At 42.9% G+C, this 14,846-nt stretch overlaps 3 protein-coding genes across 5 annotated transcripts in view; 1 reads left to right on the forward strand and 2 right to left on the reverse strand.

Annotated features, from left to right (window-relative positions):
• The window catches only part of DNAJC13 (DnaJ heat shock protein family (Hsp40) member C13), a 62,284-nt gene extending 50,088 nt beyond the window's left edge, over positions 1 to 12,196 (forward strand). For 2 of the 3 annotated variants that reach the window (XM_083705463.1, XM_083705464.1), the window contains 14 exons: positions 148 to 264; positions 798 to 975; positions 1,207 to 1,298; positions 2,287 to 2,386; positions 3,120 to 3,194; positions 3,338 to 3,450; positions 5,237 to 5,406; positions 5,724 to 5,766; positions 6,200 to 6,373; positions 7,412 to 7,591; positions 8,423 to 8,563; positions 9,604 to 9,747; positions 9,944 to 10,043; positions 11,376 to 12,196. In XM_083705463.1, the coding sequence (XP_083561589.1) occupies positions 148 to 264; positions 798 to 975; positions 1,207 to 1,298; positions 2,287 to 2,386; positions 3,120 to 3,194; positions 3,338 to 3,450; positions 5,237 to 5,406; positions 5,724 to 5,766; positions 6,200 to 6,373; positions 7,412 to 7,591; positions 8,423 to 8,563; positions 9,604 to 9,747; positions 9,944 to 10,043; positions 11,376 to 11,473 (1,725 nt within the window). In that variant the 3' untranslated portion in view covers positions 11,474 to 12,196. Of the gene's footprint in view, positions 1 to 147; positions 265 to 797; positions 976 to 1,206; positions 1,299 to 2,286; positions 2,387 to 3,119; positions 3,195 to 3,337; positions 3,451 to 5,236; positions 5,407 to 5,723; positions 5,767 to 6,199; positions 6,374 to 7,411; positions 7,592 to 8,422; positions 8,564 to 9,603; positions 9,748 to 9,943; positions 10,044 to 10,376; positions 10,493 to 11,375 lie in introns of all 3 variants that reach the window. The other variant, XR_014556811.1, reaches the window with a different exon arrangement.
• Positions 1 to 14,846, reverse strand: part of NPHP3 (nephrocystin 3) — a 216,430-nt gene that overhangs the window by 102,508 nt on the left and 99,076 nt on the right. The gene's annotated exons all lie outside the window — the stretch shown is intronic.
• ACAD11 (acyl-CoA dehydrogenase family member 11) overlaps positions 12,709 to 14,846 on the reverse strand; it is a gene marked incomplete at its 5' end in the record, with an annotated part of 43,393 nt that continues 41,255 nt past the window's right edge. The window contains 2 exons of the mRNA XM_083705795.1: positions 12,709 to 12,974; positions 14,135 to 14,244. Of these exons, the coding sequence (XP_083561921.1) occupies positions 12,860 to 12,974; positions 14,135 to 14,244 (225 nt within the window). The 3' untranslated portion in view covers positions 12,709 to 12,859. The remainder of the gene's footprint in view (positions 12,975 to 14,134; positions 14,245 to 14,846) is intronic.

Consider the following 14,846-nt stretch of genomic DNA (forward strand, 5'->3'; position numbering starts at 1 on the left):
GAAATCAAATTCTGTCCCCGCTTCATGTCTCCAAGCTTAAAGTAGACAATTCATATTGGGGAATTGTACTGCTTTTGCATCCATTCGGCTTAATGTTTTTACTATGGGAAGCTGCAACTATATTCAATTGATTTTTACTTTCTAAAGGGTGACTGTGATAAAAGCTATGGATCTGAATTCATCTTCAGCGATCATGCAAAAGAGCTTATTGTAGGAGAGATTTTTGTTAGAGTTTACAATGAAGTCCCCACATTCCAGCTGGAGGTAAGATTCTATTTCTTGCTATTTGGTGAAGTCTTTTGGTTTTAAATTGGTTAATCCCTTTTTCTTCTTTTTTGCGTACCAACACGAAACATGTTAGATATTGAAGCTTCTTTCCTTGTCAAAATATAGGATGTACTAATTTGTTCTCAGTAAATCATCAACACAGCAGAAACATTTAGAGGATCTATATCCGTTCCCTCTGAATTTTGTTACATGTTTGTTATAGCTCTTCCTTTGTTAAAAAATTCAAACGTTGGGAAAGAAATGTTTTCAGAATGGAGTAACCCTATACTATAGAACTTCCCAGACTTTTATATAGCAGTCTTACCCTTCCTTTGTTATAATCTTGTGAAGAAGCCTTGCTACATGAAGCTGAAACACTACTGGTGATGTATCCTGATAGAGCATTTGATTGTTCATCCCTTAATTGTAAATAGTTTGTAAAATATGGATACACTGTGTTAAGCAGCCACAACAAAATGTTTATTTCCTATCTATCTTTTTAATTTTCCTTCTTGCTTGTTACCCTACAGCTTCCGAAATCATTTGCTGCAAGCCTCTTGGATTATATAGGCTCACAAGCCCAGTACCTTCATACATTAATGGCCATGACTCACACAGGGAAAGTGGAGTCAAACCAGCATGGAGAGAGGCTCAGAAGGGTTGAGATGGCCTTGGAGGCTCTGAGAAATGTAATAAAACACAACCCAGGTAAGCGAGGCATGTTGGACACCTTAAACATTCCTGTCGAACAAAACCTCACTTTAGATTTTGGATGTTTTAGATGAATGCTTAGTCGTACAGCTTATCACCAAACTAAAATGGCTGTTTAAGCAGATTAAGGTGGGGTTTTTTTATTTTAAAAAAGTTTTAAGATACCTTTGCTTGAAAGTGCTTTAGTTTAGTCCACTTTAACCATAGCAGCTGTCTTTCTCCACGCAGGTTCAGAATGTGAATGCATAGGTCACTTTAAGTTAATCTTCTCCCTTCTGCGTGTCCACGGAGCTGGTCAAGTCCAACAGCTGGCTCTGGAGGTAAAAACCAAAGCGATAAAAGTTTCTTGCCATAGGAGAAAGTTCTTTGGAATATATTGTGTAGATTAATCAAAGCGGTGTTCACTTTTATGACAAATGTAAAGACGTTATTTTACACTCAGCCAGTAACGATTCTGGTTTTCGGCTTTGTAGCTAGAGAATGGGATTGCAGGACATCAAAATAGCTACCGTACATGACTTTAAATCTTCAGTTCACAGGCTATGCAAATAGTACTAAGGAATGTTCATTTAGCAGGCAGTAGAACACAATGACTCTTGAAGTATTTCTCCAAATGTTATTTCCGAAGCCGACAGTGGCAGTCCTAATTTCTCACCAGAAGAGGGGCATCATTGGACAGAAGCAATGGCCCGAGTTGCCTTGGCAAAAGTGACTGGTCTCTTTGCACCACCACTGTTATCCAGAGTATTAAAAAAGGGTTATTCCCTCGCCCACCCCTATACACCAATATCCACTTCCCCCTGGCTTACATTTCCACACCTATTTGCCTGTCCTAAGAAGCTGGCTAAGAGGCAGATTTTTTGGGACGGGGAGTCTTTTTCCAGCCCACATGATCCCAGATAATCACAGGTCATATATCTGTTGTTACACAAATCAGATTTGGCTACCTCGCCAAGGGCAAATGAAGCCTTTGCATTGACCTCGCTCTGAATGGGTAGGGACAGCGATGCAGGGTTGGGAAGAGATAGAGAACTAGGGTCATGGCTTTTACCTGATGGTGCTCCTTCTGTTGCAAAATTAAACTCCTATTGTTTGAAAACAGCATTTGGTCCAATATTTTGAAAGACATTTTCTGCTATAAATATTCACAGAAAATTCAGAGCGGCCTTTCTGGAAGCAAAGCTTGAATTTATGTATCCAATCAATATGTAGACAATCCTTGTCTTCAAGGAATCAAGATTGACAGCTAGCTGCTTCCATACCAGTCTAGCAGTTTTTATTTAATTTTTTTCCCCCTTTCTTATACAGGTGGTGAACATAGTGACTAGTAACCAAGAATGTGTAAATAATATTGCAGAAGCAATGGTTCTTTCCAACTTACTAGCCCTCCTACATTCACTACCTTCAAGTACGTAGAGCGCGAGTTTACTTATTCAGCGACAAAAATACATGTTTAGAAAACTCTTTAGATACCGAAAGAAAAACTCCCCCCCCCCCCCTTTACAAGCGTGCATATAGAATTGTGGCTCCAGCTTGGGAAGGGCATTGAGGTCTCAGGACTGTGTAGAGACAAATATTCTCTAAACTTGCCCTCTGTCTTCAGATCTGTTGGGGAAATTATAGGAAGTCACTAATGAAGTAAAATCGCCTGTGTTGGGGTGTTGTCTTTGGCATTCAAAATAGATCTAGAGAAGAACCCTCAGTGAACGTATGTTTTCAGGATAAACCCATTTTGTGAATGAAGGCATCTTGCCACAATCAGCCCTTTGGAACTTCTTTCTCTATTATTAGGGACTTGCTTTTAAGGGAAAGGCTAGACCTGTGATGTTTTTATTGTATATGTATGTGATTTTTTAATATGCATATATAATATGCATATATTTTAATTCTACTAGTGCTTAGTTCTTTGACTTAAGCTGACCTTTCATAGGATATTTTTTTTAAAATACCTTTGCTGACTTTGGAACTCAATCCATGGAGGGCTTTTGTTTCGCCTCATAAACAGCTCTTTCCTGAGGGGCCAGCTAAACTAGGCAATAGTGCAGGCCCCATTGTCCAACTCTGAACAAGCCCTGTTGTGATTTTACTTCATCTTTGCTAAATAGAGACACACAAAAGCTCACGGTTTTTCCTCTTGGCAGGTCGGCAGCTTGTTCTGGAAACTCTGTATGCTTTGACATCCAGTACCAAAATAGTTAAGGAGGCCATGGCGAAAGGTACAGTGAACGCTGTTGCTCTTCGTTGCTTGTAGAATCCAAAAGTAATGTTTCAAACTTTCTGCGATTGGAAGAGGCAACCGTTCATTTATTTTTATCTATCAGAATATTCATAGGCCCTCTGTTTCTCTGTCCTTTCCTAGGTGCTTTAATCTACTTACTTGATATGTTCTGCAACTCAACACACCCCCAAGTTCGATCTCAGACTGCAGAGCTTTTTGCTAAAATGACAGCCGACAAACTGGTTGGTCCAAAGGTGAGTGTGTTTTGCTTCATTTTTGGGGCATTGTAACTGGCCCTTTTAAAAGCATGCTTTTAACACTAAATAGCACAATGTCTGTTAGACTTGATTTGCAACATGCTTATAAAAAATGCTGTCCAACCCTGTACTAGGAGTTAACATTACACGGGCCGTATTCATCTTTATCATCCCTTCATATGGGCTGGGAAACAGGCCACGAAGCTGCTGTTACCATGGCTTTCCATTACACCTAAGCTAGCAAACGATGATTAATAGCTTCCCAGCAAACCAGGATACACAAGCCAGCTTTGAAATATGACTTACTGTCATTCCTTATTTGGAAGCCATTAGTCATAGTTTTCCTGGTTTGGACGCAAGAGGAATTGGCGACGTCTTCCTGCCTTGGTTTTTCCACTTAACGTGAAGGGTGGGGAGAGCCAAGTGGCTGTCTGCCTGTTCATAGCTTGGCTTCTCAATCCAAGATCTGATTGTCTGGATGCAGCCAATGTGCATCACTTCGAATAAACATCCCTCACGTGGTGCAAGCTTTACATTTCATTCTCTGCAAGCTACTAGTCTTGTAGAGCAACGTGCTGGTTGGAAAACGTGGCAACATAAGAAGAGCCGTTCTGGATCAGGCCAGCGGCTCATTTGGCCCAGCATATAATACTCTCAATGGCCAACCACATGCCTATGGGAAGTCATAACCAGGAGTATAGCAGCATTCTCCCCAAATGTGAATCCCAGCAATGGGTTCCTTGAGGCATTCTGCCTGCAGCAGTGGGCATAGTAGCCATTGATAGCCTTATGTAAAGGTAAAGGGACCCCTGACCGTTAGGTCCAGTCGTGGCCGACTCTGGAGTTGCAGCGCTCATCTCACTTTACTGGCCGAGGGAGCCGGCGTACAGCTTCCGGGTCATGTGGCCAGCATGACTAAGCCGCTTCTGGCGAACCAGAGCAGCGCACGGAAATGCTGTTTACCTCCCGCCAGAGCGGTACCTATTTATCTACTTGCACTTTGACATGCTTTCGAACTGCTAGGTTGGCAGGAGCAGGGACTGAGCAACAGGAGCTCACCCCGTTGCGGGGATTCAAACCACCAACCTTCTGATAGGCAAGCCCTAGGCTCTGTGGTTTAGACCACAGCGCCACCCGCGTCCCCTTATTGATAGCCTTAGTCTTCATAAATTGTGAAACCTATAATAATATAATAGTAATAATTTATTATTTGTATGTCGCCCATCTGACTGGGTTGCTGCAGCCACTCTAGGAGGCTTCCAACAAATTAAAACATTAAACAGACATCAAACATTAAAAGCATCCCTATACAGAGCTGCCTTCAGATGTCTTCTAAAAGTCAGATAGTTGCTTATTTCCTTGACATCTGATGGGAGAGCATTCCACAGGGCAGCTGCAACTACCAAGAAGGCTCTCTGCCTGGTTCCCTGACACCTTGCAGCGAGGAAAGAGTGAGAAGGCTGTCAGAGCTGGATCGCTCTGTCTGGGCTGAACAATGGAGATTCACAATGCCCATCCATCAAGTTCAGTTTAGGTCATTCGGAGGCAGGGGGTGTAACTCAAGGACTCTTCACAAGACAGGTCATTATCCAAACAATAGTCAACCATACAAAGACATTCCCCACACAGGTTTAAGAATTGCTCTCTGTTGATAAGTCAAATTCCTTTCAAAAGCATTTTCCCCGTGCTTTGCTAGATGTCAGTATTACAAGCTGTTCATTTGATTCACTGGAAACCTTCGTTAGCGATGACAGAATCTGCAATCTGGTGTGTTCTTTTCTAGGTTAGAATTACCCTAATGAAGTTTCTACCTGGTGTCTTTATGGATGCCATGAGAGATAACCCTGAAGCTGCTGTTCACATTTTTGAAGGAACGCATGAAAATCCAGAGTTGATATGGAATGACAACTCCAGAGAGAAAGTGTCTACAACTGTTCGAGAAATGATGCTAGAGTATGTTACAGTTGTGGTGAATAATGGTTGTACTTTTGTAGTCAGTTTCGTGGTAAAACGTAGCAGAACTGTAAAGCCAACGATTAGATTCAGTTTGGAATCCTCTGGGATTGTAGTACAGGGTCTATTCCAGGCGGCATAATGCAAAAAATATAACCAGATATTCTGTATTGATCAAAATTGCTGAAAGCGATTAGAGTGCAAATAAGCCAGTTTGATTTTAACCTTAGGTGAGGGAAGCGTTTAGAATTTAATTCATTTTTAACCCTTGCTTGCAGAAGTATTTGTTAATGGGTTTTCTGACTTTTTTTTTAAAGGCACTTTAAACTACAGAGAGACAACCCTGATATTAACTGGAAGGTAAGCAAAATTTAAACGTTAAGGGGGAAATTAAGACAAAGCATGGGTGTGGTTTTCCTTCGTATCCTTTTGCATTTTCTGTTTTTCAGTACTGCTCAGTCTTATCTCACTGTACCATGACTAATAGCATGAAACTGCACTGTAGGACCCGGGGGGGGGGGGCACCTATGAAACTCGGATGCTCCTGCACTAATACTCCCATCCACTCTGACCACATCATGCTACTTTTGGTCCTATGGGAGCAGGAGCCCAGCATCCACTGGATGGCTGCAGCTTCAACAGCCCTGCTGCAAAGTATTCTGCATTGCTACAGACCCTTATAATCGTAGTTGGGCTCACAGCTATGTTGCTAGCCAACCCTCCCTTTCTAATAAACCAAATGCAACTTTCCTAAAGCACGAACTCAGTGGCATTTTTTTTCTCGTTGATCCAGCTGCCTGAGGACTTTGCTGTGGTGTACGGTGAAGCAGAGGGTGAACTTTCTGTAGGAGGGGTCTTCCTAAGAATCTTTATTGCCCAGCCGGCCTGGGTGCTGCGAAAACCTAGGGAATTTCTCATTGCACTGTTAGAAAAATTCACCGAACTCCTGGAGAAAAACAACCCCCATGTAAGTGGAGTTGATGGGTTGCGTGTTAGCTTTGTGCAACTGCATTTGTGAAAGCGAGCTCCGGTCCACTGAAAGTTGCTGCTGCTATTATTCTAACTACTTCCTACCACTGTTTGTTTCATTTATGAATAGCTTGCCCTGAGCAGTTTGCAATAAAGACCTTTAAGGATGCGGTTAGTTCTGCTTCTTGCTCTGTAAACCTGCCTAGGCTTGTGCTGTGAAAAAATTGGCACATAACAGCAGTAAACCCATGGTGGTGAAAGGCAGTAGGAGAGCAATTTGTTTAGTATGGAGAACAACGAATGAATGGCCACTAAATGAATGCATCCTAACACAAGCCGTTGTGCAGCATGCAGTTGCATAAGTGATCAGGCAGCTGTTCGGAACAGCTTATGCACACGCATTAGATCTGTGCGTGCAGTTTGGGTTTCCCCATACAAGATTCTGGCCGAAGAAACAGTAACTGGTCAGTACTTTGAAGAGGTTCTTATTCATATTCAGGTTATGGCTGTCGTTCTCTGCTTCTTAACAAGATAAGCCTTAAGGTAAAGGTAAAAGTACCCCTGACCATTAGGTTGACTCTGGGGTTGCGGCGCTCATCTGGCTTTACTGGCCGAGGGAGTTTGTCTGCAGACAGCTTCTGGGTCATGTGGCCAGCATGACTAAGCTGCTTCTGGTGAACCAGAGCAGCGCACGGAAACGCCGTTCACCTTCCCGCCGGAGTGGTACCTATTTATCTACTTGCACTTAGAACTGCTAAGTGGGCAGGAGCAGGGACCAAACAAAGGGATCTCACCCCGTTGCAGGGATTCAAACTGTCGACCTTCTGATCAGCAAGCCTTAGGCTCTGTGGTTTAGACCACAGCGCCACCTGCGTCCCTTTAAGATAAGCCTACGTTCCCATAAAATAATCAAGATGTTCATACATGCGACTCCTTTCATTAAACGGTTGGTTGTAAACTGGCCGCTCATTGACTGACTTCAATAGTGGAGCAGGAAATTTCACTGACTTGCTCTGTGCTTTGTGTTCCGAAACAGGGGGAAACTTTAGAAACTTTAACAACAGCGACGGTGTGCCTCTTTAGTGCTCAGCCTCAGCTGGCAGACCAAGTCCCCCCTCTTGGTCATCTTCCCAAGATTCTCCAGGCCCTGAATCACAAGAACAACGCCATTCCGAAAAGCGCAATGCGTGTCATACACATGCTGTCTGATAATGAGGTATGGGGATATGGGTTTTGTTTGCTGGAAGAACATTCATCTCAGGTGCTTGTTGTATGTTTCTGATGTTGTAGACTGGATGTTAAATCTTTTCCCCCCCTGAAACCAGTACCAGGGATGGTAAGCCTGGCTAGGCACAGTATAAAACAGGGTTCAATTTAAAACATATTACATGCCAGATTAGATTGTCTCCAGCTGGAATCATAGTATATACAACTGTCAACTGTCAGTTGAAGGGATCAGGTCCATGCACGCTTCAACCTCTTTACATTGCAGGCAAACTGTTGCTTCCAGTCTCTCATTATGTAGCAACCCCAACACTATTCTGATGTGGTGCCCTAAAATATGTTGGTTGCCTAGTTGTTTGAACTATCAATCAATAGTTTCAATTAATCCAGGGTATGGAAAATTAGCAGCAATTAGCTTTAAGGAATGTTGCCTACTACTTCTGCAGCCCAGGTTGGAAAATGGGTGTTAACTCAAGTTGGTATGCTAGAACAGGGGTCAGCAACCTTTTTTAGCCATGGGCCGCTGTCCCTCAGACCTTGTGGGGGGCCGGACTATATTGGGGAGGGGAGAAATGAATGAATTCCTATGCCCCACAAATAACCCAGAGATGCATTTTAAATAAAAGGACACATTCTGCTCATGTAAAAACACGCTGATTCCCAGACCGCCCACAGACCGGATTTTGAAGGTGATTGGGCCGCATCCGGCCCCCGGGCCTTAGGTTGCCTACCCCTGTGCTAGACCTTTCTCGGGGTCTTGTAACCTCATCTTTTAAATGAGAATCTTCAACAGCCTAAATCAAACTGCTTTTCCCCTCCACAGCTTTGTGTTCGCTCAATGGCAGCGCTAGAGACCATTGGACCCGTGATGAATGGAATGAAGAAACGGCCAGATACGATTGGAGTAGCCTGCGAGGCACTCAATCGAATGTTTCAAAAGGAACAAAATGATCTCGTAGTCCAAGTAAGCAAGCCGGAACCGTGCCCTTTAAAGGCATTTGTATAGCAATCTAAATATGTGTCCATTCAATTTGCTACGCTAGCTTCGTGGTGTTGTGTGGAGTGGTGTGGAATTTCCCTGTGGCAGCTTGCGTGGGGGTTGCTTGGGGCAACAAGAAAAAGTGAAGCTCGCTTTGCAAAGCTGTGGGTGGAATGTCCTTGCATTAACATGCATCCTTGCTCATTCGCTCACACATGTATCCGTATTTTCTAAGAGTGACCACACCACAGGGATGTTGCCATGCATGCTGATATCCGTAATACACCATAAATATCTCCCTGAGTTATTGGCAGGGTTCCGTGTGCAACACTAAATGCAGAGTTCCTAACATTTGCTGTTTGGAGTACCTTACAGTAGGAGCAGTGTGTATTGAATGGCCAGAGGCACATGCTTGTGCAGAAAAGAAATCTGGTATAGAAAAAGGCATTTGTGTACAGCAATAATCCTGCATCTCAGGGCAAGCCTAACTCCAATGGTACATGCCACTCATTACTTCCTCAGTCATTGATGAAGATTTTGGTAATACAGTCGTACCTTGGAAGTTGAATGGAATCCATTCCAGAGGTCCGTTCAACTTCCAAAACATTCGAAAACCAAATCGCGGCTTCCGATTGGCTGCAGGAAACTCCTGCAGCCAATCAGAAGCCGTGGAAGCCTCGTCCGACGTTCGGCTTCCAAAAGAACGTTTGCAAACCAGAACAAGCTATTCTGGGTTTGCAGCGTTCGGGAGCCAAGGTACGACTGTACCTATCTGATGTTATCTTTACCATGAAATATGTGGAATTACTGCTGGAACGTTGGGGAAGGTGGTGAATTCAACATTTAGTATTTTTGCAGTGGTTTGGGTGGCCATATTTGAGATGACCTGAGTTGTTGGTTAGGCAGGAGATCAAAGAATTTTAGGAGGCAGGCTCAGTCCATCAGTTCTTTCTCACCTGCCTGACGGATAGGAGCACTTGCTTTGGAAAGCCCTTCATTAAGTACCCTGTAACCTTGTTTTGCAGGCTTTGAAAGTAGAGTTGGTTCCATATCTCCTGCGATTGCTTGAAGGCATCGGTCTTGAGAATCTGGAAAGCCCCTCGGCCACGAAAGCTCAGATCGTTAAAGCTTTGAAATCTATGTCTCGCAGTCTACAGTATGGAGAGCAGGTAAAGCACCCTGAATTCCTTTCAGTTGAGGTATCTGCATTTTGTAATTTTGACCACCACCCCCCCAAAAAAATGCTCCAGATTTGTGCAATTACAAAAGCTGCTGCTAATGGCAGGTTCAACTTCATAATGACAGCAGATAAAGAACAGCGGGGAAATGAAACGAAACGTTTCCTGGGCTTTGTTGTTCTTGCAGGTGAATGAAATCCTGTCTCGTTCCTCTGTGTGGAGTGCCTTCAAAGATCAGAAACATGACTTGTTCATTTCTGAGACTCAAACAGCAGGATACCTCACTGGTCAGTAAACATTCTAATTTAGGCTTTTCCTGTTGTGTTTCCCTTCTTTTGTGTATCATGTGGCTTGTTTATTCTGGGATAACACCTTAATTCAGTCCCCTTAATTTGATCATAGAATGGTAAGGTTGGAAAAGGGGCCACAGGGATCAATGGATGCTCCAATTGGACTTCAGCTTTAATTCTGGACATATTCAGGGTAGACATTTGAAGGGGGCAAATGATTAACGTGTCCCTTACAAACCTCCTCGGGACACTACGGAGTGATGCTTCACTTTTGCTTCCAAGTGCTTTGCTGTCTGTTCTTCCCTTGCGTCTGGTTTCTTTCTCCCCCAGGTATCTCCTCTCCTTCCCTTCTATCTGGTAGCAGTCCTCTTCATCTCAGAAGTGGGCTTTAGATCTACTTTGGCAGGCAGCTTGCTAAAGCTCTCTCTAGCACTCTCTAAAAGCAGGTAGATACCACTTTGCTCAGTGCATGCTGCATCTACGCAGTTCCTAGAACGAAATGCTTCCTTAGGTGCATGGCAATGCAGTTGTAGCGGACATGTGACTGTCGTAGAACATTGCGCAATGCCACGTTTTGGAACTCGTGATTTTTATACCCCTGCGCCTGTGACATCAGGGTTCCAAATGGTAGGTGCCTGAGGGTACGTATCAGTGGTTCTCAAACTCTTCCCCCCACACGGACCACTTGAAAATTTGGAAGGAGTCTCAACGGGCCATTTAGTATTTTCTTCTATGGCTCAAAAGAACAATCCACACTTGCCTAGTCTTGCCTTTCTAATATGATGGATATTAGAACTATGAAAGCAAGCAACATTTTTTGCTTCCACACTAGCATGGTTGGAACAAGGGCCATGTTGCATGAACGAGAGGTACCTCTAATCGACAAAGCTAGTAGGCTTATTATGAAAACAACTGACCCACTGTCTCATTGGCCAGTTTAATCATGCTGCCCTGGTCCAAAAGCCTAAAAAAACAAATCAAGTTTAGGGTGAAGTTCAGTTAGTCTTGTCTGTTTTGCAACCTTTCTGCGGACGGACCATAGTTTGAAAACCTCTGGTACATGTATATGTGTGTGTGTATGTATGTATATGTGTATTTTTGTGGGTATATTATTGCAGTTGGGTTAAAACATAAATCCTAGATAACATAGTGACTGGTGATATGGAAATCTGATCTCCAGTAACGTGTATCAGTCTAGAGAAATGTAAGCTGGACACAAATGTCATGGACAGATCACTCTGGTTTGTCTGAGCAGAACTAACAGCTTTGAAAACACTCGAGTTTTAAAGAAAACTGTTTCTTCCTTCCCATCTTTTCCCCCTGGTACAGGTCCTGGAGTTGCTGGCTATCTTACTGCAGGGAGGTCTTCGTCAGTTCTGCCCAGTGTCCCCCCTCCAGTAGACCACGAAGCAGGAGACCACAGCTAAAGGACATGAAATGCAAGAGACTCCGAAACAGACTGGCGGGGGTGAGGAAGGCCCCATTCCTTGGCCTGTCCACCGAAACAGATTTCTGCCTGCCCTTTCCAGTTTCATGACAGTGTTATTCCTTTTTCTATGAATATATTTTTTTTAGGGGGGAAAGACAAGGTTCCACGATTCTATCACACTGTAACATAAGAAGAAAGTACTTTGGGGATCAGCCTAAAGGGGTACGCAAGAAGTTTTTGTTTCTTGCTGTACGTAAGCACATTTTTTGTTCCTTTATATTTTTGTTTACAAGACTGTGAATTGAAACACTTTTTCCTAGTTTTTTGTATTTTATGAGCTAAGCATGACTGAAGTTGAACTGCAGTCTCGAAGAAATTGGGCTAAATCACTTGATCCTCCTACTCCTCTCTCCAAGTTGGACAAGATAATCTTCCCAAAACGACGTTTGCCTCTCTCCTCAATCATTAACATTTCCTTCACCAGACCTAACAAGATATTTGTATGTATAACTGGCTTTACCAAATTGAAAAATTAAAATGCAGCAAAAAAAAAAACCCTATTTAAAAATGACGTTAACATGTTATATATAAAAAGCATAGTGTAATTGTGATATGTTCTATACATTATCCAGTATATAAAACTTTCTATATTGAATGTACATTATACAGATCATTCGTATGTACATAAAATTTTAAAAAATAAAGGGAACTGAACTGTTAATGTGACAGATTTGTACTTCTGCTGTTCTATTCCTTTGTAAAGCTGGAAAGAAAATGAGGGTTATGGGGTGAGAGACCTGAAATCTATTTTGAGGGCGAGAGAACCAAACCTGCATCTTAGATGGCCCACAAGATGTTATTTGACTATGATTCCCATCATCCCTGACCACTGGTCCTGCTAGCTAGGGATGATGGGAGTTGTAGTCCAACAGCAGCTGGGGACTCCAGTTTGAGAAACACTGCTGGGAATGCATCTCTTGGAGCTGAATAAATGTCCCCACCCCTGCTTAAAAAAAACAACAGAAGGAGCTTTAGGCAAAACCCAATGTGCAATTGAATAGGAATCTTACATTTTATGCAACCCACCAACTGCAGGGAAAGATATCAAAATTCTGATGGCAGGCCTATTCTAGACCTTCCCCCTTGGGTTTAGATGGCCCAACACGTAAGCTTCTGAGTGAAGCCATTTTGTCTGCAAGTGACAGATCAGTAAAGGAATTGTTGCTAGTAGAATTAGTAAGAGTGAGTTTACTTAAGAAATATCCATAATTGAGAACAGTGTCAAATCTACAGTCCCCTGCCCCATAAGCTTTCAGCCTAACTTAAAGATAGAAAATGGTTTAAAATGATTGTGGTACCATCATGACTTTAAGCAAGCAAAATATTACAGATGTGCACTCAGGTGTTTGGCTTGGTCCTGCAGCTCTTGTCTTGCAATTACGGAGAGGTGAACTTCATCGGGTCCGTCTGCTATGCGTAACGTCCGTATGTAGGCAAACCTGCAGGAGGACAGAGCAGTTGCAGATAGTCTGGCCATTTCAACACCACAACAGGGAGGCTTGCTAGTTTATACCTTAGGTCTCTACCTCTAATTATATAGAATTGTAGAGTTAGAAGGGAATTGTGAGGCTCAAAACCATGAACCCTGAGATCAAAAGTCTCATGCTCTGTCACTCCCAACCTTCTCTTAACATACCAAGGACCGTTTTCGATGATACAGACTTCATATTCTAGCCCAAGCTGGTGCCCTCCAGATGTTGAAAGACTACAACTCCCCTCACCACTGACTATGCTGGCCAAAACTGATGGGAGTTGTAGTCAGGAACATCTGGAGGCAAACAAGTTGGAAACCGCTGTAAGTCTCAGAAGCATCTTGGCTCTTTCAGCGCAGTCAGTGGGGCTTTTAAAATGTGCATCTTCAGCAGAATCATTTTTTTTTATTTAAGAAACACTTTTACACTGCTTGACTGTAAAACAAAAACATCTCCAAGCAGTTTATAAGAATAATGCCATATTCAGATTCGGCTTTTGAAAGGACTTTGTAGGTCAAATCCAACCAACCCCACCGTGCAAAAGTTGTGGGATACAGTAGTGTACATGGATTTCTGCTAGGGCAAAATTCCCAGGATTAAATTACTATAAATGCATATAACACTTATGGCTCCAAAGCTTGTACTGTGAATTTTAATTTTTTATTACTCTCAGAGCGACACTTGAGTAAGAGAGCACTAGATACATTCTTTAAATAAAACTAAGCTCAGCTACTGTACCTTAAAAAAAATCCTAATTTTTTAGATTAGAATGTGAGCAAAGGAAATTTTTTAATTCAGTCCCAACAGCTTAGATTAAGCATTGTTTGTTGGATCACCTCTTCCACCTTACCCCATGTGCTTCCAAGTAACTGAGACCCAAAGCAAGCGCAAGCTTTGGAGAAACAAGGCTTGTTATTCTCATCTGCGAGACAACTTTTGGTTTGTTGAACAAACCATGGTTAAAGTAAACTATGGCTTTATGTGCAAACATAGCAGGAGCTTGACACGGCGCCTGTGTGTTGGCAGCTAACGGAGGAGCTTTGAGCCTCTGCTGAGCCACCACACACAGCTCGTGGGATGTGTCTGGCTTACAATATTAGCCTCTCCTAAGAATAAGTTTCACTTACATTTCAGCCAGTGGAAAGTCTTGGGAGACTCCGGCGCCTCCACAAACTTGAATGGCGCAGTCAATCACTTTAAGGACTGCTCGGGGGGCCACCACTTTGATCATCGCAACCTGTAAAGATGAGGAAAAGCTTTTTAAAAAAAATGTGCTCATGAACAAACAAGCAAAACCCTATGATGACAAGCAGGCTTGCAATTCGGAAAAGATGCTCCCATGCCACTGGACACATTTGTGAGCATTTGTGTTTGCTGTTTTGCAACTTGCCTAAAAGCCAGGACAACTCTGGGTGCATGACAACATAGACAAAGGCAGCATGCTTGCTGGTATAGTGGGAGGTTGTAATTTCTAGAGCGCTTACTAAAAGTTGTTTCTGAGAAAATCCAGATCAGGCACAATCCTACAGAGCCAATCTAATCCAGCCAGCATAAGCAAGAACACTGATTGTTGAGAATTTGGTGATCTTCCAGTTGAACTTGTCAATAGCCACAGTTGAATAAGAATAGCCACAGTGATCTTTGTAGCACATGGCTAGAGGGTCAAACTCAGATCAGGAGACCCAAGCTGAAATATCTACTCGGCCATGAAGCCCACTGGATGCTCCCTGGAGATAAGGGCACAAAGGTAATGAAACAGCATTGAATTGAAACAAAAAATGCAGTTCCTGATCAAATTCTGTTTGCTTTCTTGAAAGCTGGAAGACTGTGGCGATTGCT

The sequence above is a fragment of the Podarcis gaigeae genome, assembly GCF_964106915.1.
Source record: "Podarcis gaigeae genome assembly, chromosome: 12".
Lineage (NCBI taxonomy): Eukaryota > Metazoa > Chordata > Lepidosauria > Squamata > Lacertidae > Podarcis > Podarcis gaigeae.